The sequence below is a fragment of the Anser anser genome, assembly GCF_964211835.1.
Source record: "Anser anser genome assembly, chromosome: 1".
In the NCBI taxonomy this organism is placed as follows: domain Eukaryota; kingdom Metazoa; phylum Chordata; class Aves; order Anseriformes; family Anatidae; genus Anser; species Anser anser.
In genome coordinates this window covers 137,948,477-137,969,323 of record NC_139720.1, presented here as the reverse complement: position 1 = coordinate 137,969,323, position 20,847 = coordinate 137,948,477, and the positions used below count along the sequence as shown (strand labels likewise).

The window sequence follows — 20,847 nt, the reverse complement described above, 5'->3', positions numbered from 1 at the left end:
CTCAGTCACTCATCTTGACAGTCTTTGATGTACAGCTGTGTCCACTGTTAATTCAGCAGGGTATGTGCTCTTTATCTATAGCCTTCAGATGCAGTTTTCCCCACACTGATGCCTCAAATCAAATCGCATCCCTTTCCTGGAGTGCTTCAGAAGAATATTGGTGCTGCAGCTCAGCTGGATCCCCAGCTGGCTGAGTGCATCCATGTTTCCATGGAAGATGTTTCTTGCTAGACCACACTGCTGAAATATTTGTTGTTTCTAGATGTGGAAGGAAAAGAGGTTTTTCCTGGCAATTCGTGTTTTTAAAGATCTGTGTTACTTTTCAAGTTTGTGATTTTTCTTGTGAGTTTCACCACTGTTTTTGAGGCTGAAACCTCAACTGATTTATCTAATCATCTCAACACCACCAGTCTCTTGAATTCTGAGCAGTTGCTTTTGTTGGCGAGTTAATTTTTCTACTGTCTTTGCTGGAGTGTTAGAAACTGATCTGTTGAAGATAAACTTATCTTTAGTAATGATTTGACTAAAATCCGGTATAATGTTGATGGCAAGTATTTGATAAGTCTGGTGGGATGCCTATTCATAAACGTGTGGTTTTTTTAGCCTGCTCTCTCTCAAATACTGATGCATTGTCCATGATAACACCATGCTTAAGGAAGGAAGAAAAAAAAGTATGTGATTCCATCTGCAGTCCTGCAAGGAGTTGAACTAATAGCTGTCAATACCAATGTCTTTGAGCTCGGGATGAAGGTTCTTACTAGTATGGTATTTCCACAACATATCCTGTGGATTTCTGCTGGGGTTGATGTGGGGGGTCTTGATGATTAATATATGTAACTGGGGAAATGCTCGTTTGTAATGCTACTCTGAGGAAGTTATGCTAGGAATGCAGTGTGTCATTGCCATGTGTGGAAGCAGTTAAGGCAGTGGCGGTCATCAAAAAGTGTTCCTACTAGAAAAATCCAACAGCTATTGTTAGTTGATGTGGGAAGGGGAAGGAGTGCTGAATATTTTTTTTTTCACTCCAAAGAAGGCAGCAAGACCAGGTTTGATATCCCAGCCTGAGACGATTAAATTCTATAAGCTCCCCTGATGTCTAGGGCAATTTCTGAGGTCAGAGGAGTTAAGCGTCCTTCCCCCAAGCCCTGCTTGTCTGTCAGGCTTTGATCAGTTAGCCTAACACACCGTATCCAGCACTGTCTTTGTACAACATCATAAAAGTGCAGTAACATAATTAGTTGATTCAAAGCCTAAAAATTCTTTGAAGCTACTTGCAAATGCTTACTTTCCACAACATGGGGAGGGAATGTGAAACAAGTCTTTCAGCTAGCCAGCTGAACCCAATCACAATTTCTTAAAACTGCTAGTACTTACAGTTGCCCAGTAAATAAATGCTCAGTGCAATTTTACCTAGCCTTAACACTTTGCAGTATTGTTTCAGATATGTTTTGGTTTCGCATCAAAGCGCTCCAAAATCTTTATAGTGCTGAATCCCTTGAAATAAATATTGCATCGTGTGTCCTTGTACCTGGGTCTGGCTGGGATGGAGTTAACCTTCTTTGTAGCAGCCCATGGAGTGCTATGTTTTGGATTTGTGACTAAAACAGTAGTGATAACACACCGATGTTTTAGTTGTTGCTGGTCAGTGCCTGCACAGTCTCAAGGCCTTCTCTGTTTCTCACACTGACCTGCTCCAGGAGTAAGCTGAGGGTAAGCAAGAGGCTGGGAGGTAGCACTGCTGCCCCAGCTGACCAGAGGGGTGCTCCATGTCAGGTAACATCATGCTTAGCAGTAGATCATGGGACTTTCATCTTGCTGAGGTAGCTGCTGCTCTGAGACTGTTGGGTCTGCTCGTGGGAAGTGGTGTGTGACTGTCTTTGACGCACCTCACACCCTTCACTTAGTTAACTATCTACCTCAACCCACAACTCTTCACTTTTGCTCTTCTGATTCTCTCCTGGAGTGTGAGCGGTTGGATGGGGCTTGGTTGCTGTTGATCAGTTACACAGTGAGATGCATGGTGACATGGACTCCAGTAAAAAAAAAAGTCCTTCGCCTAGTCAGTAGCTATATTTAATCTTTCTTTCCATTGGTAACCTGGGGCTGTACGTGTTCCAGTCCATTTGACTGTCTGTGGGCTCAATAGTGATGCCTTTAGCTGAATGATGTCCTGCTGCAAGTAGCCTGCTACAGCACTGTCGGGTTTAAAACCCATTCAGAAATTTTTCTGTAGCTCAAGTCAACTTGATGATGGTAGTGTGGATGTACTTGGGGACTGTAGTGGGCGTCACCATGTCTTCTGTTGTTGCTTTTCAAAGTCTTTATTGATGATGGCCTTTGGATTACAAGGAAACTTGAAAAGAGTTGAAACTAATATTTTAAGATGGTCACAAATATAAACTATGCCATGCCCAATACTGTTATTAAAGTTTTTTTTATTATGGCTGAGGTAATACTGCAAAAACCCTGCTGATGTGATAACCTAAAGAACGTCACTTTTATAGTAATTACAGAATCACAGAATCATTAGGGTTGGAAAAGACCTCCAAGATCATATGGTCCAACCATCCCCCTACCACCAATGTCACCCACTAAACCATGTCCCTAAGCACCACGTCCAACCTTTCCTTAAAAACCCCCAGGGACAGTGATGCCACCACCTCCCTGGGCAACCCGTCCCAATGCCTGACTGCTCTTTCTGAGAAGAAATGTCTCTTGATTTCTAACCTAAATCAACTGATCTGTATTGACTGTACGTCAATATACCTCTACCAATTATATTCTAGGGGTCTTTGTGTTTCAAGTGAGAATCTAGGACACCAGCAGACTCTATAGTGGCTTCTAGAAGCCTAAATACTGCAGTCACTGTTATTTTCTCCTCTTCTAGGAGAGTATTGTGATGCTGACTACTTAAAGCTTGCCTGATTGCTTGTATTTGCAAGACTGACTTTCAGGACCTGACTAAAAGCTGATTAAAAATTAGTCGTTTTTTCTTGCATTTCAGTGTATGTACTGTGATTGTCCTTGAGTTTATATTGAAAGATAAGTAATGTCTACCCTTTGTCATTTTAGTTGCTTTAAGTCAGTGTCCTTTTGAAATGGACTTCAAACTTTGATCAGCAAACTTTTGGTCTTAATGGAGTTCTAATAATCCACACTACTGGTTTTGGTTATGGTTGTTTATTTTTTAATTACATTTTTAGTGCTTAAACACATCACAGTCACAGGTTCTGATACACTCTTAAGCTTCCTTAATGTTCATAAGAATTAACAAATACTTATCGAAGACGTACCAAAATAACAAATACTTTTGAAATACTGAATTTATGTTGGTATGATTGAATATTGGGCAGATACTGATGAACGCATGGCTGCTGTGCTACCTTTACTCTCAGGCACCTAGCTGCTAGAAATACAACTGTGATAATGTCTGCATATTTAGTCTCTAAAACTGGTCCATGAGGATTATGTACTAACCTGACTCTCACTCTTTGCCTAGACTTGCCATGAGTTGCGTGTTACTTCTGTCCCATTGCATCAGTTATATATATTATTTCATTTGTCTGTCAGTATTCTTGTCTATTATTTATTTATGCTATTTATATCCCTGTGGGACTAACTAGAAATACAGATTTATTGACTGTTTTATCAGAGTGTCAAGGGACTGGGTGAGCAAGATGGAGAAGAAACAAAGATATTTTATTTTTTTTGGAAAGAATTTTCACACTCAGTCTCTGCACTTGCCAGCCCCTCAGTCTTTTTTTATCTTGGCCTCAACCTGCACTAGGTGAGTGGAAGAACAATTTATTCAACAGAAACCGTAGTTTCTCCACAAGGGCAAGTCCAAACCCTTCATATCATTCTTGTAGTGCTTTTTATCTGCTTACTGTGGTAAAGTAATTTTTATAATGTATGAGTCACATTGCCAGAATAATTGATACTAATAAGAAGTGGCTACCAAAGCCACGACCAAATCCATGTTTTTTCTAATTGACTCTACCTTTGTAGAGTAAGCTACTCAGCGATTTAGAATAAGGGCATATGCATGATTAAGTTGTGCTAATAAAGCATTTAATATGTTATCTGGAAGTGTCATCTTGAAAGCTGTTACTCCTGAAAATAATATTTTCTCTGGCTTCGAAAACTGCAAGCACAGGATTGTGCAGTCAATCACTGACCAATGCTATGTGGACATCACACCAGTGTCAGCTTTAGGGCGGTTCTTGAACATGTATAGGGTTATGTAAGAGATTTTCAGCTGCTCCTGTTTGATAGCAAAGGTAGAGACACTATTAGGTAAGGCAGCAATTAAACCAACTAGCCTGGTATGTGCCTTAATTCAGTTGCGTTCTGTTGACCTGGCCCTTCTCCAGCCCAAGGAATGTTTTACTTGCTGAATGTTTCTCTTGCTACCTCACAAAAAACTTGCAGAGCTGTCTCTAAGGTGCCTGTTAAAGCAGCAATCAAGTTGTGGTTGATCCTTCCGTACTGGGTATGCAGAATGGATCCTACTGCTGTATTAAGTTCCTACGTGTGCAAGTATTATTTTACTGGTGTTTAAAAGTAGTGTGCTTATATTTTTTTGTTGTACTTAATCTGATACCAGGCTCAAGGCCTGTGTTAAACTGTATGCACTGCCATCCTTTCTTCTAACTGTTATACAGAAAACACATTGTACCAGTTGCCCGCTCACGTGCTGCATCCTCTAAATGTGTCTCCTGCTGCCTCACAATAAATTTGTGGATTAGCTCCACTAAACGTTTTGAAGGTTACACAACTTTTGAAGGGCTAAGGCTGTTTAGAACTGATTTTTAACTGATAACTAATCCAGTCAGGTGTGCACTGTGGCAGCTGTGAAATGAGCTCCACCTGGTCTGGATGGGATGCTCGGGAGCGCTGTCCTTGAAGCTGGGCTATTTGTGGGTCAATGTGAGGAGTTAATTGTGTGGGGGCACCACAGTCAGTCCCAGCCAGCAGTCTGCCAATGTGCAAACCAAGTGTCTGAGCAAGGATTTATCACCCTCAGACTAGGTCTTCCCTGCAGCTCTGCGCACGGTCCTGGACACTTCTGCTCTCTGCACCAGACATCGATCACAAACAGCGTAAGGCTGTAAGAAACATTAGGGGTATACCACCAAGTGAAGGGACTTCAAGGGTGCTTGCTCATGCCAAGCCTCAGGGAGCCTTATCTCTGCTCACTTTGGAAGAAAGAAAAATGACAGATTAGTGTGAAGTGGCCTATGCCAAGGCTGTTGTATGTCCACCAATTGCCTCTGTGACGTCGGACAGAGCACAAGTTATTTCTGCCATGAAATCCTTCCTGCCTCCAGCTGCTGCCTTTTTTTTTTTTTTAAGTTTCAGTCTCTGCCAGTTTTAGCTAGTGATCCTGTCTGTCCTCAGAGACTTTCTTATCTGCTGGGACCTTCCTTTGATAGGGATCTCGATATCTACTTGGTTAAGTTACTTGTTGAGAGATTCTTTGTAGGCTAGGAAGTTAGACCAAGAACAACTCTGGATTATTTTTTTTTTTTTTTGCAATAGTCTTTAGAAGACATTCGCGGAGTCTTTGCTATAAGAAAAACCGAGAAAAGGGAGGGTTTGCTCAGAAAATGAGCTGGGTATACAGGATTTCCTGCCTGCTCCGTATGTCTGCTAGTAATGTATGTGTTGTAAACAGGAGAAACTAAAATTAGTTGGTCTCAAAACTGACAGAACCAACAGTGAGGTTCCTAGGGAAAAGCATCTATTATAAAACATGAGAAGAATTAGAAGTTATAAAGAAGAAAATGTTTAATTGGAAATGTATGTTCTGTTTCAAAGACAAAGTGTGGGTGTCTTGGCATGTTAAAATCCTTATTAAAAAAAAAAAGTTTAAACAATGATATTATTGAATGTCCAGGCCAACTGATATCTGATATAAGCTGGGCATACTTAGAGGCTTAATAATGATAGTGATCACAGTTGTTTCCATACTGACATTACCAAAGCTCATTATTGTAGTCATGTCCCCGAGATCTGTCCTTATAGCTTATAAGGAAGGTTGCACTATGCAAATAGTGTAATCTGTCATTTCTCACCAGCAGGGACATTAATTTCACCTTAAATAAATCTGATTTGCTCATTAATCATTTCACAATTTAAAATATTATATAAAAACAACTTTTTTTGTGTGTGTGTAGTATTTATTTGTAGTGAGTCACTGAGGCAAAGATAAATTCATCACCAAAACAGAAACTTGGAGATAGATCACAGGCAGGCTAAAGCTGTTACCCTAAGCACTATGACACAAACCTTGATGGGGTTTCCAGAGAGAGAAAGCCATTGCAATTTCATCTTCGTGAATGCATTTCTAGCTTAAAAGGAGCTTAGGCTTTAAGCCTCAGTAGCAATTTACTTGGAAACAGCAACACAGCGCGTGTGGCTTTGCATCAATCTGATGTGGGTTATCTGTAACTCTCCTCCCCTACATCTCGCTACTGGTAGTAATCCCATTAGATGATTACATCTGGTGTCCTCAACAGACAGACAGTCATAATTGAAAAAGTACTTCAATTGGGTTTAATCAACTGTGTGGTCATTTTGTTACCAGAGCTTCTTGTACTCTATAACTTTGCCCTCAGTGCAGTGATTTTATGGCCCATTACAACATGCTAGGCTATTGGTTGTGCACACAACTATCTGGCTATTTAGTCAAAGCTACACGAATCAAGGGTTGAGCATTTTCATGGTCGTGAATCTTTAATGCATCTGTACTAAATGTCACTGTAATATCTGATAACCGATCTGTGGTTGAACCATTTGAGGAAAACAGGCTGTAAGCTGGAAGTCACGCCAAAACTACAGTATGGGGAGTATTTCCTTTCAGTGCGGCTGATGGCCTGAATCCAAATAGCTGTTATGAAATCAGTTGTACTGGGAGTGGGAAATCTCTATGCTTGGGCAAAATTGCACCAATTTGCAGTGATGTTTCTCAGTAGCAGGCAGAGTTGAAGAACTGACCTTTGGCAGAGAATTTTTTCATTCTTTTACAATCTCCTAAGCTTTGGGCTAATGATATTCTCTAAGTACAATTTTATTTCTCTATTTTTATTTGGAGGAGAGGAAAAGGTATCAAGAGAAAGCAGGTGACATGGTTATGCAAGTCAGCAGGTTTTCCTTGTTATTTTCTCAAAGGAACCACGTCTTGTTAAGTGCAAGCTGCATGGATACCACCATCACTCTGGCAGAAAAGTGTGTTGTGATCTCCAGCATTGGCAGTACAAAATAAATAGAATCTAACCTGTACAGAAATGGTGTGTTGCACTAGCAAGGCACTGTAGTTACAGGCTGTGCTGTCCAGGCTGATGAGCTCAAAGTGTTTCTAGTGTTTGGGGTTTGCTTCAGCTTTTGTATGTTCAGTTTAAGTATTTTGGTAATGCAGGACACCTTGTGTCCTTAGAACATAGGAAATAGTCTGAGTTGTATACGGAGGGGGAAAAAGGCTGATAACCTACTTTAAGAGTTAGTTGTTCCAGTTAGCTAATTAGATGTCACTTATTTCTTTAATGGCTAAAACAAATACATCTCTGGGCTGAAATATAAGGATCAGAAAAGAAAATAAGGGTTCTCAAAAGGATAGTGTAGTGGAAACTTTCAGTTGAGAATGTTTTGACCACTCTGTGGATGCAGTGAAAGGAACACAGAAAAGTCAGAACTGGTTTGTTTCCTCTAAAAATGAGGTAGGATCAAAAGAAAAGCACAGAACTAATCTTCTGCAGTAGCAGATAAATACAACCCTGCTTCCTAGGAAAGGAGGACACCATCAAAATGTTGTATGGGAACAATGCTGTAAAGTGCACGTCTTTAGAGATGCACCAAGCTAAAGTACAAAAAATGTTGAGCTGCATGTGGATCATTGTAGTGCTCTGACTTTGCCTGTTAACTTTACTGCTGAATCATGGTAAAGCATACTACAACTGAAAAAGTGCTATTTTATAACACATTGCCATCACTGTATCACCCGAGTCATGGCCTGATTTAATGTTGCTGCCTGAAGGCTCACTAAATGTGTGATGTAAAACTACAATTCTTTCCTTAATGGAAAGGGCCTGTTCTCACCTGAGGGTTGCCCACAAATGCCGAGGACAGGATGACCAGCATTTACAAGCTGGTGCAATGAATAGTGGGGCAATTGATGAAGATGAAATCCATCTCACATCTGGCATTGAAATAAGGTTAATTCCTTCCTCCTAAGTGTTTTCTGGATGTCCATAGCTAGTTTTACAAAGAATGGGAGGAAGACCATGGCAGCCATTTGAAAGATATAGAATATCTCGTCTTTCCTCAGCACCCTGCTCTGCCAAAATGTGGCCAATAACAAGTAGGACCCCCCCACACCATCACTGACAGTTATCAAACAGGCACTGCCTTCCAAGCCTTTATGTGGGCAGACACCCGCAAAATACAGAAAAGGAACAAGTGTAGACTTAATTCCTTGTAGACATCATCTAAGCGATCATTGTCAGGGCAAATTAGTCACTGTGACAAAGCAGCACAGCAGATGGACTCTTGTAGCCTCTTCTCACAGTAGCTGCACTTACAGGTCGGATGTATTTCATGGCAACCTGTAGACCTGTGCACATCATATCAAGTTCTGGGTCACCTCTGGCTACGTCCCTGTGTTCCCTTTGTCCTTTCTGCGAGCACACCTTGCAAACCAGGCCAGGGAGCAGAGCCAGGCTTTCCATGCCCCAGTGGAAATTCTTCCAGACCTTGACTGTGGTGGGATGTTCTCTTCTTCTTCAGTTCCTTGCATGGGCTTTTCCCTCAGACTATTTCTATAGCAGCCCTTGCCTGCTCCATAGTAATGCCAGTCTTGTTTCTGCACAGGTAAGGTTTGAGGTCTGGGCGTGCAGTCCAGATTGGAGCAAGTCCCTGTGTCAGCAGGGTCAAGGTAAGTGCTGTGCACGTGCTTGTAGTTTGTGGTGAGAGAGGGGTGAGTGGAGCTGGGGTGGTCTGAGATGCCAGGCTTGGCCAGCAGTATGCGCTGACAGCTTTGCTCTGAGTGGGTATTCCTCCACTCTGAGCTGCTGAGAATGTCCCATTTTCACTTGAAGAAACGTGTCACCAAGTTGTCGTCTTTCCTTCAGGTCCCATTTCATTAGGCTGGCAGATGTATATAAGGGGTTTCCTATTCCAGGGATGTGTCCCAGCGTCAAGATGCCAGTGCGATGGAATATAGCTCCTTTTGAACAGGCCCAGAATAAGGCTCTGCTTTGGTTTATGAACTTCTGGTGCATCTCATTGAGTTCAGGTTCTTCATGTTACTCCATAGCAAGGTCTTCAGAGTTCAGCTTTCTTCAGATGTCTTCAGCTTTCAATTGTTTCTTAAATACCAGCCTGTTAATTGACCACTGAGCTGACAGTACCACTTTAATCTTCGCTGCTTCTTTAGCCTTGTGCTTGATGATGGAAGAAGATACAAAGAAACAGTTGAAGCTAGTAGAAAAGCCTGTTGAAGCCAAATAACTTAGCTCATTTGTTTTGTAACCAAAGTGTTTCTCAGAAACAATAAGATTAAGTGGATCAGCTGGTGTGCTCCGTGCCTGATAGAAAGAAGCTTACTTAAATTAAGACAGGCAGAGGATCTCAGCCACACTATAGAAGGAAGATGGGCTCCACAGAAGACCTTGACTATCCTCAAATCATCTTGCAATACAACAATGGATTTTTAGTCTCAAAGGTAAGAACTATAAATCAGTCTTGGATAGAAGTCTTAAAAGTATGCTGGCAGAAATATTCAAGGATATCACCTTAGTTCTTCAATGTAAATCTTTGGAAATAAAACAGTCTCTTAGGAAAGCGTACTATCTACTCTTCTAGCCATGAAGGAAATTTGAAAGGAAGTCCCCGCTCCCCAGGTTAGACTTAACATTTATTGAGATCCCTCTGACCTTCGGGAGCTTGGATGAGCAGATCTTGCCTCTGTGTGAGACTTAAAAACCACAGGGATTTATAGCTGAGGGTTTGTTGTTTGACTGCCTCCAACATGCAAAGCTCTATAGGTCCTGGGATTTCTTCCTGCTTTTCGTGTTTGAAGTTTAGAAACCAGAGGACTGACTTACATTGCCTTCTTTTCCCTTTTTGTACCACCCAAACAGCAAGATTATTCAAGTACATTCTGAGATGATTTTCTTTCTTTCTTGCATGTCTTTTTATGTGTGTGTTATGCACTAGGCAGATCTTGGTAACTTCTGTGTATTACTTTTCAGGTGGACAAAATAGTCTGATATAATGACTTTTCAGAGTTTAAAAAAAAAAGTGATTTTTTTTTTTCCAGACAACAACTGATAAGGCACAGGGTAGAACTATTTTTTTCCAATTTCCTTAATGTTTGCTGATGTTGCTTGCCTTTGCATGTGTGCATGAGCACACAGGCAGAAAATTCCTGTGTTCCAATGCAGGGGAATTTTTTTCTTTCTTACTGTCCTCTGCTGCATCTGTAGCCAACATGTTAATGGAAGGAATGCACTTCAGAGGTCTGCAAATACTGCTGCATCCAAAGGCTCCTGAAAAACAGAGTATTTAGTAAAGAGAGGAAAAAAAGAATAATGACAGGCATTTTTGCTTGCTGAGAAAGAAGAGCGCCAAATACTTTCAAAACTAGAAATGATATTTTATTATTGAGAAATGATCTCAATTTCAGTTAAACCATGCTGCCATGAGGTTAAGCCACAACATATACTCTTACTGAAGGTAAAAGTAGCTTCCAATGGACTTTATTAAATCAAGTTGTGGACTTTATCGTACAGACAGTCAAATGAGTTGATGACTTTCTTAATGGTTTTGGAATATTCATATAGCCAGTGAAATACGTTATCCATTACTTGACTGCATACAGATAGAGAAGGATATTTTTCTTGTGTGGTTGTGTATGTCTGTCTGAAGGTTGCAGGCTTGTTCCTGGAGTTGGTACATGTGCCTTCCTTCTCATTGAAAAGACAGCAGGTTTCTGTTGGCCCTTTTGGCTGAGATAAGCCTCATGTCATCAGGGAGATTGCTGTAGCCATGGACGTTGGTCTCTGAAGATAAATCAATTGTGTGTGTGGACGTTTCCCCCAAGAGGGTCTACGGAGTGGGATACCTACCGCTGCTGGAGACCACGGGAGAGTCTCCAGTGTTCACTGTAGCATATGTTAGATAATTAGCTTTTAAACGACAATGAATTCAGTCTTGTCTTTGCTTGAGCTCTTCGGGCAAAAAGTGAGACTGTTGTGAATGTGATCTGAAATTAAGGTACAGGCAAAAACATTCACAGATGAAACCTGGCCTCTAAATATGAACTTAGAGAGACTAAAACGCTGTATGGCTTGGCCAGCAAAGGAAAATAAATGAAAAAGGGTGCACTGCAAGCAATCTATGGTGTATTCAGGACTCAGAGAACTTTAGCTTAATCATTGGACTTGTGTATTTGAAATAATATTTTTTTAATATAAAATGATTTATTATATGTATATTTGCTCCAACAGAGCAGCTTTTGAAATGCAGTAAGTTTTGAAATGCAGTAAGCTATGGTGATTTCACCTGATCTCCTTCCCCTCACTCCCAGGTTATGTTCACTGCCTGTGAGCTGGGAGTTTTTGATCTTCTGCTGGAGTCAGGAGACCCTCTGTCTTTAGATGTCATTGCTGCTCGGTTGGGTACCAGCACCACAGGAATGGAAAGACTTCTGGATGCCTGCGTGGGATTGAAGCTCTTAGCAGTAGAGCTGACACAACAAGGAGGTAAAAAAGGCAGAAGAAGGGGAATCACAGAATTGTAGAATGACTGAGGTTGGAGGGGACCTCTGGAAGCCATCTGGTCCAACCCCCTGCTCAAGCCGCCCAGAGCAGGTTGTCTGGGACCACGGCCAGACAGCTGCTGAAAATCTCCAAGGAGGTAGAGTCCACAACCACTCTGGGCAGACTATGTCTGTGCTCAGTACCTGCACAGTAAAAGAGTTCTTCCTGACATTTAGATGGAAACTCTTATGTTCTGGTTGGTGCTCATTGCCTATCACCCTGGCACTGAGCACCACTGAAAATAGCATGGCTCCATTCTCTTTGTGCCATCTAAAGGGTGGAAAGAAGAAATCAAACTCCCAAAGGTCTGATGGTTTTGAAAGAGATGTGAGGTTTGTGGGAAAAGGTGATATCTAGTGTTACACCAGTTAACATAGTTAGAAGAAAAGACCATCCCTTGGGAGCACCAAACCCTCTTCAGCTAAAAGAGACACATCAAATTTCAGCATGATTGAAGACATAAAGAAACCCCCGGGTGAAGGGCTCTCTACCCCTAAACTTCTTTATGCAAGAGCCTTAGGTGATGTTGTACAAGATTCTCACTGCCTCTGCAGAGCTTGTCTCAAGAAAACTCTGATGTATAGGCATTTTAAACCTTAGAACAATATGCAAAGGTGGATGGGCAACAGCATGACTTAAAAACATGTTTTATTTTTATTTATTTATTTATTCCTTTGTGGGTTTTACCATGAAGGAGTTTGTTAGGTTTCTGGTCTGAACTGAGATGTGATGTGAATTCCACCTTGACCTGGAGACTTTGAGTCCGTGTGGCCAGAAGGGACTATGCCAATCAGACAGCTGGTGAGGATTAGCTTTGAAAGTTTTGAGTCCTGCTGCAGCTTGTGTTCCCTTGCCCTGTTTCGGGGCTTACAGCAGGTGCCCAGTGAGTTCAGGGAGCTTTATCTGACAGCAGAAGCATATAGATGAACGACAAGTCTTGTAAGACATCCCTCTTGCCATTCCTGAAAGAAATGTTCGGTGCTGGAGGAAGGGTTGACCCAAATTGAATGGGACAGCGCAGATTTCACCAGCCCTCACCTACCCTGGAATACTGTGCTGCACATTACAGTTGGAAGGAGTGATTGTAGAAATAACATTTCTCTCTTTTGGGTTATATAGATGTGTGCTGATGATGGATACCATGCTGTACAATAGGCTTGTAAGATGATATCATACATGTTAGTAAACATACTTATTTCACCCCTTAGCCCTCTACAGAAACACAGAAATTTCCAACATCTACCTTACAAAGTCAAGCCCCAAGTCTCAGTACCATATTATGATGTACTACTCCAATACCGTCTACTTGTGCTGGCACTACCTGACCGATGCTGTGAGGTGAGGAGGAGAAGGCGGGTGTTGTCTGCTGCGTGTTTCAGGTTGTTTTGCTGCATCTGTATGTCTGCTCTCAGTTCGGTGCCTTTCTGGCAAAGGGCACAAGGGAAGATACTGGCTGGTTCTTGGAAAGAACAAGAACCTGCTGGTCTCTGCTGTTGTCACTACTGTCTGTGTGTGTGTTCTTGTTTTCTTTTCTCTTCTAATGTTAGAGTAGATTTAGGAATCATACCTCTGTGTGTTTTTGATTCCAGGAAAAGACTTGTTCATTACAGTCACCCTCATTTTAGGAGGCATCCAAGTAAATGATGAGTGACAATGGCTAAGGGTACTTCTATTGCAAAAGCCTGTCAAAGTAATTTAATGTGGGACTGGCGTGTTGCTTTATCCAGTCTGTGCAGCAGATGAACAAACTTGCTATGCATGAAGGTGGTGATTGGTGATGATCACAGCCATATTACACCTCTGTCTCAGATGTAGTCCTGTAAAGAACCAGACAGTCTTGTTGAAAATTGAGAAATATTTCATCATCTTTTGGGACTGATAGGTGAGGATGTCATTACATTCATGAAAAATATACAGGTGTATAGTCTGTGCAGAGTTGAACATCATGCATGCCAGCTGAAACTTCAGCCCCTATGTATGTTTAGAATAAAGGGAAAAGAAATTCATGCTAATATGCTTTTTTGGTTGCATTTTAGAGAAGGAAGAAACCAATATGAAAGAGCTTTTGGTATTTCATCTAAAGACCCTTTCGGAGCAATGTACAGGTATTAGTATATTTTTAGAAATATCATTATTATTGTGGATAAACTTTATGATTTTAATTATGACTGAGTATTATTACATACAATGATGTGAGAATTCCACTCATTAGAAACATCATGCAGATTTTTCCCTTCCCAGCAATATTCATTACTGGAGCACTCTGATATTTTGAATAGAAATGCAAAATCTTCTATTGTGTAAAACATATCACATGTCTCTGGTACATACAGAGGCAGTGGAAACTGAAGGAGAAAATCCCTTGGAAGCCTCAGAATTAGCAGTGATACACTGTTGAACTTAACTTAGTCTTAATTACCTGCTCAAGTGCAGCAATGTATAGCTGTTCCTTTCTGCTACAGGAAGACTCGAGCCAGGTTTATGTGCAAAGACAATGCATAGTTTGCAAATACAATGATATATTAATGTTTAAGATGAAACTCCTAATAAGACTTCTATGGTAAGAGTGAGTGAGTTACATTTCTGTGTGCTGTACCTGTTTGCATTACTAGATCAGAAGAAGAAATGCTGAAATTCTTGGCTGGCCAGAACTCAATCTGGGGTATATGTGGTAGAGATGTTCTTGCCGCATTTGACCTTTCCTCTTTCACACGGATTTATGACTTGGGAGGTGAGCATCAGTAGATCTTCAACAAGCTTCTGCATTGTTGGTTTTGCAAGCTTTGAAAATAAAAATAATTTCCATGTTATATGAAGGGCAGAGCAGCAAAAAGCAGGACATATCTCAGTATCTCATCAGCAAAAAAGGGAACATTTTCTCAGCTGGTTTGAGTCAAAATGAGAAATAGTGAAGTGGTACAAGCATTAGAAAGATGAACGCTTTAGCCTACGGAGTCTCATGTGTGAATAGTGGCTCATCTTCTTTATGCATCAGTTTATTTTTTCTTGCCTTGTTTGTTATGTTCTTACAAACTCTTTCCCCCTTCAGTCAATGAAGGTTGAGAGACTGTCTGCTGCAGCCTCCTACCCCAGTGCTGCTGAACACTGCCAAGACTCATGGGACCTGTCAGACTCCCTTGGTGCTCCATCCCTGCTTCCCCAGTGTCTGTTTTAGCAGCTCTGTTTTCATTTCCCACCTTTCAGCACCCACCACTGGGTCCAGCTGAGGCACTGTGTAAGAGCAACAAGGCCTGGGGCTCCCCCTGCTAGGCCTGGGTGGCCACTTGTGTCCCTCTTCCTCTCCTGTGTCACACGGGGGACAAATGTACCCTGCGAGGTGCCGAGAGGCTGAACGTACTTCTGTTGGCATCACTTTTGTGTTGGGGATGGAAGAATGGGGTGGTTTTGTTTCAGCACTGCTCTTCTTTTGCCCCCCTCACAAGGAGGTGGAGGAGCTTTGGCCCGGGAGTGTGTTTCTTTGTACCCAAACTGCACAGTCACAATTTATGACCTGCCAAAAGTCGTGCAAGTGGCCAAGGAGCGATTCGTACCCCCCGAGGAGCACCGGATTGCTTTCCATGAGGGTAAGTGCAGACATCTCTGTGGGCGGGTGCTGGTGGGCAATGGTGGGGTGTACACCTGTGGGGTCACAGGTGACAGAGGCCCCCTCCGCCTGGTTACTCACCTGGGAGATTAGTGACCAAAAGTGCCCTTGTACAGCATTGCCTTGGGAAATGTCTGCTTAGAAAGGAGTGAGAAAGGAGAGCAGCTTTCCCAGCCTTTTGATCGAGAGTTACTTGCTCGTCTGGGCAATGCAGGAGCATTGACAGCCAGTATGGGTGTGCAGAGCAGCTTGAGGATGTTTGGGCACTCCCAAAAGCAGTTGTGTTGGAGCTGTGCTGCCACTGCTGTTTAGCAACTGCCATGCCACATTACAGAGCTTCCTAATTCTCCCTTTTCTCCTGTGCAGAGCTCCTGGCAGATTTGTGGGACACCAGGCCTGCTCTGAGCAAGGGGTTTTCCTTCTCAGGCTATGGTGGCTAGATGTGTGTCCTGAGATATTTCAGGCTTTGAGTATGGGTGAGCTAGCCCAGGTTGCTCTTGCACAGTCCTCAGACCTTGAGTGCTCTTTGTACCATCTCTGATGAAAAGGAGTGCAGAGAGATCTCGTTTTTAATGTTTTCAAAAGCATTTATTGGGGGGACTTAATATTGCTAGAAGAGCTGAGAGAGCAAAGTAGCCTTTGAGGAAGGGAGGGAGAACACAAGAGCAAAGATGGGGAAATACAGGGAACGTTACGTGTGCCAGTGATGTAAAGCATTGGGAGTGGCAATGAGAAAGCAAGATGCAGGGAGCAAAACATGAATGCAGTACGCCAGTTGCTGAACAAAAGGCATGACTAAGAAGGTAGCACTAGAAGGTGTGAGACTGTGTTTTTTCCATATGGATTTATGCTGCAGCTCCGTCTTTCCTGGATAGCTCTGGTGCTGTCTGAAGTGGGTCACAGCCCTGGCAAGCCCAGAATCTTTATAACTGAAGAGATCTGAAACAAGTTGCTTAATCCACTTTGTGTCTTGGGGGTTTTGTCAAAGGATGTATTTTTGCTTTTCAGGAGACTTCTTTAAAGATTCAATCCCAGAAGCTGATCTCTATATTTTATCCAAGATACTGCATGATTGGGATGATGACAAATGCGGGCAGCTGCTGGCAAAAGTCCACAAGGCTTGCAGACCCGGTAGGTGTGAGCTCCTGGACAGCAGGGAGACTCCCACCTCTCAGTTACATGGAGCACACCAGCTTCAGTGGGCAGTTTGGGTGGCAGGGTTTGAGTGCAGCGGTTTCTTGTCTGAGCTGTTCACTTTCCTGAGTCAGTGGTGAGCAGCTGAGCCCATCAGATCTGAAGTCTTGTTACCCGAGAGGCTGCTGCTTCCTGAAATTGCATGTTGGGATCAGGTCTAACAACTCAGCTGAGAAATATCCCATCTTCTCAGAGCTCAGCATGTGTTTTTTTTTCTGAATTTTCTTTATTCAACCAGGTGGTGGAGTGCTGCTGGTTGAGTCCCTTCTGAAGGAAGATAGAAGTGGACCTGTAGAAACCCAACTGTATTCAGTGAATATGTTGGTACAGACAGAAGGAAAAGAGCGAACGCCTGCAGAGTACAGCAAGCTTCTTGCAGCAGCTGGCTTCAGAGAGGTTCAAGTGAAGAGAACTGGAAAACTCTATGATGCAGTTTTAGGGAGGAAATAATAGTATTTTCATGTTGTGAAACACAGAAGTGGAGAAATGTAATATTCTTTTCTTAGAGGGCAGTTATCAACTTAGCTTTTACTGAAGGCCCTCAACTTTTTTGTAAGCTGAAATATTGTCAGGAGAATCAGTAATGATGCAATTTGAGTGTGCATGGGTTGTGTGTCTGGCCATTTGAGTAGGACTTGCCTTCGGCTCTGAATAGGGGAGAAAGAAATCAAAACCTATTCCACAAGAAATAACCCTGAAAGAAATTTGCAGTGTGGCTGGTGGCTGTTTTTTTTTTTTGTTTTCCAAAGTTTATGCTTCAAGTTTAACACAGCACCTGACAAAAGCAAAGCTGAAATTTTACTTGGATTCCTGCAAAATAAAACTGATCACTCTACTGAGCTCTGTTACTGCTATTTTATTCCCTGTGGACTGAGGTAGTATAAACAGACTAAAGTATGTCTCCTTGTGGTTTATCTTTCTGAGTTTCAAGAGAAAATCTGCCTGAGCCTTAGGGAATTTGGCATGAAAACTGACTTTATTTTTTTATTTCCTTTAGATTTCATTTTAAATTGAGAGAATTTCATAGTCTAGCTTGATGATTTGCTGAAGTTCTGTGATATTCTTTATAGGACAGGTCCTGAGATGGCAGTGGAGAGGGAGAATGATGCAGCCTAGGCACTGAGCACAAGTCTTTACTGCATGCCTCCTGCTATTTCTTTAGAACATTTGGTCAAGCACAATCTGCAATAACCCACTTTATTTATTTTTATTTTTTAAAGCAGAAATGCAGGTTACTGGAGTGAGAAGGATTTAGAGAAGGTACCAGAAAATCACTTTACTGATGTGGCATGGGCATTCATCATTTTTGCACATTAAGCTGGAGATTAGAGGAGCCTGAGACAGTCTTCTTAGTCGTCATCTACAGGAGCCTCCCTCTGCCTTGACTAGAATGAGCATAGAGAGGTTACCCTCAGTAGGGAAAAGCTGGCCTTTTGTCCTCTTCAGTGGTACGTACAAAACCAAATAACAAGGCCATAATGGTCCTTCCCATCCTTGAATAAAATAGGGCACAGCTGTGCAGATAGTGCATTTGTCCCCACTGGGATCTCACCCTATACATATATCTACATGAGACTGCAGGAGTTGGGACAAGAGGTTTTAGAAAGTTCCCTCTTAAACTGCAGCCACTGTGTGCCGTTCCCTACCTGTAGTTGTGTGGCATGAAGGTGACTTTGCCAGGAGCTACAGCCTGTGAGTAATTTGTTCTGAATGGTTGCTCACTTGTTAGACAAAGCAAGGTGTTACATCCTGCAGCAACCAGGCACAAACATTAAATAAGGAAAGGAGGCTGACCAAACAGCCAGAAGGAATGTGTGGGGCTGACTCAGGTCTTTGTTGATTTCCCCATCACCACCTTGAAAGTAAAGCAGTTCAGAGAAATGCTTTTGCTTATTGGACTGCATCAGTAATGGTAGTTTCATGCTAAAGCGCAGCCTGAAAGAAGTAGTGGTATTTGTGAATTAATTACCCTTTTAAATGAATGAATGGAGTGGCTAAGAGTGAATCCTTTATAGCTTTTACCAAGAACATGTTAATTTACCCTTGAATGTGGAACATGGCAAAAATGGCCAGTGATGTATGCTGAGGTGGTGGTGGAAACATCCTTCCTGGACTTTTTTTTTCCTCAAAAAAAAACTTGCATGCCCCTGTATTGCTTTTTGCTTATGTGACTGTGCTGTTTGTTGAGCCAGTAGACAGGTTGGTAATGGCTGGTGTGCTGCTATATGTAAAATGATGCATCATACAACCTTGATGAGTCAGAGAATACCTGTCAGCAGGCATCAGTGTTAATTCTGCCCTTTACTTGAGGGAGAAAAAAAAAAGAGCAGGCTGTTTTTGGTTTGTCAAAACAAATTATTTAAACATAGTATTTCTGTAATGAGTTGATTTATGGCATGTTCTGCATGTCATGAACTTACTACTTATTGGCTTGGAGGCAAGATGCACGCCTTATTCTAAAGTGCTTTTTAGTCCTATCAAGGTGCAAAGATGCCGGATCTTGAAGGAACAGGATTGACCCGTCCTTACCTGGAATATAGATTGAAATGTGTGTTGATAAGGAAAATAGAAGGATACCAGAAGTAAAAAGTTTCTCCTGGTGGTAAATGACAAACACTGTGAAGAAGACCTGCTCTCCATGTGAGGAACACACACGTGCTCAGCAGGACCAAGTTACTCTTTTTGCTCATGAGGGGGTTGTAAAAGTTCTTGCTCACCCCGCTGGAAGATATCAAGAACAACATACCTTTGCAGGTGTTTTTTTTTTCTTTTTTTTTTTTGTGTGTGTGTGTATATATAGCAACTGCTTTATTGTAGGCAGGCAAATAAATACTTTGTTCTCTATGGCTTCCATGCACCAACAGGCATTTCTGGTGACACCTTGTCACATTTGGGGTCTTTCAGCTGTGTTTTTTTCTGTGTTGTTGGATATTGTAATGTTGGAAAAGATCATAAAGGAACAAAGCAATAAAGTGAAATTTTCCAAGCAACTGCCTTATGTTCTTTGGTTGATGTCTACACAATAAAAGCAATTCCACCTTCATGGTGCTAGGGCAGGAGGTTTTCTGATGCGAATGGCTCTTGCCAACAGAGTTCTTTTCTCCTCTCATGAGGTTTTTAGCCATATAGGCTGAGAGGAATTTTCTAGCTCCCAATATGACTTAAGAGTAACAAATGAAACCTGGCCAAAGCTGGAATCAGCCCTGCAGCCCCCCATGTCAATGCAGCAGGAGGTGCTCCAGGCAGGCAGCAGCAGTTCCCCTGCGGCCTGTGGAGAGGCCCCTGGTGGAGCAGGCTGTCCCCCTGCAGCCCATGGGTCCCACACGGAGCAGATCTCCACGCTGCAGCCCGTGGAGGAGCCCCCGGTGGAGCAGGTGGATGTGGCCTGGAGGAGGCTGCGGCCCATGGAGAGCCCCCGCAGGAGCAGGCCCCGGGCCGGAGCTGCAGCCCGTGGAGAGGAGCCCACGCAGGAGCAGGGGGTCTGGGGGGAGCTGCCGCCCGTGGGGGACCCGTGCTGGAGCAGTTTGCTCCTGGGGGATGGATGGACCCCGTGGTACGGAGCCATGTGGGAGCAGTTCTGGAAGAGCTGCTGCCTGTGGGCAGCCCCCGCAGGCTCAGTTCGGGCAGGACGGCATCCCGTGGGAGGGACCCCACGGGGAGCAGGGGCAGGGAGTGACCGTGAAGGAGCGACGGAGATGAAACATTAGGGACTGACCTGCAGCCCCCATTCCCCCGTTCCCCTGCACTGCTCAGAGGGAGGAGGTGGAAGAGGGTGGATGGGGGAAAGGTGTTTTTTTTTCTTTTTTTTTCTTTCAGTTCTCACTGCTCTAGTCTGATAGCAATAGACAACAAATTACATTAATCTCCCTATGCTGAGTCTCTTATGCCCGTGAAGGTAATTGGTGAGTGATCTCAACCCACAAGTATTTTTCATCAGATTTTCTCCCCCTGTTCTGTTGAGGACGGGGAGTGACAAAGCAGCATAGTGGAGCTTAGCTGCCCACCAGTGTTAAACCACCACGCTCAGTACTAAGAGTATTGCCTTTGCTGGTGAGGGGCCATGTGTCTTATGCTAACTTTGCCTCTTGTTAACTTAATAAGGCTCCAGGGCTTGTTATCGGTATATTTCAGAAATGGCAGTGTTAATTAGAGCTTGATAGATTTCTCTTGCTGTCTATCATCACATTTAAATTCCACATCACAACAGTGACCTTAAAAGCATTCAAGCAG

At 42.7% G+C, this 20,847-nt stretch overlaps 1 protein-coding gene across 5 annotated transcripts; it reads left to right on the top strand.

The window, feature by feature from the left end:
* The first annotated feature begins 98 nt into the window (after positions 1–98).
* Positions 99–19,657, top strand: ASMT (acetylserotonin O-methyltransferase). Of its 5 annotated transcripts, none has more exons than XM_083803848.1 (9): positions 99–1,773; positions 8,869–8,932; positions 11,588–11,762; positions 13,028–13,157; positions 13,856–13,924; positions 14,432–14,550; positions 15,263–15,403; positions 16,432–16,554; positions 16,856–19,657. In XM_083803848.1, exons 3-9 carry the CDS (start codon positions 11,591–11,593, stop codon positions 17,065–17,067), a joined length of 966 nt encoding a protein of 321 aa, XP_083659974.1. In that variant the 5' UTR covers positions 99–1,773; positions 8,869–8,932; positions 11,588–11,590; the 3' UTR covers positions 17,068–19,657. The 5 variants fall into 5 exon arrangements, with proteins under 5 accessions (XP_083659974.1, XP_083659972.1, XP_083659971.1 ...); XM_083803846.1 differs by lacking the exon at positions 8,869–8,932 and adding an exon at positions 7,174–7,292; XM_083803845.1 differs by lacking the exon at positions 8,869–8,932 and adding an exon at positions 9,129–9,721 and having other exon boundaries at positions 99–5,102.
* The last annotated feature ends 1,190 nt before the right edge of the window (positions 19,658–20,847 follow it).

Excerpts from the sequence above, each read along its gene's own strand:
- ASMT (XM_083803845.1), top strand. The coding sequence starts at position 9,650 with ATGGGCTCCACAGAAGACCTTGACTATCCTCAAATCATCTTGCAATAC. Across the intron at positions 13,158-13,855 it reads TACCTGACCGATGCTGTGAG|AGAAGGAAGAAACCAATATG; the intron begins GTGAGGAGGAGA and ends GTTGCATTTTAG. Across the intron at positions 13,925-14,431 it reads CCTTTCGGAGCAATGTACAG|ATCAGAAGAAGAAATGCTGA; the intron begins GTATTAGTATAT and ends TTGCATTACTAG.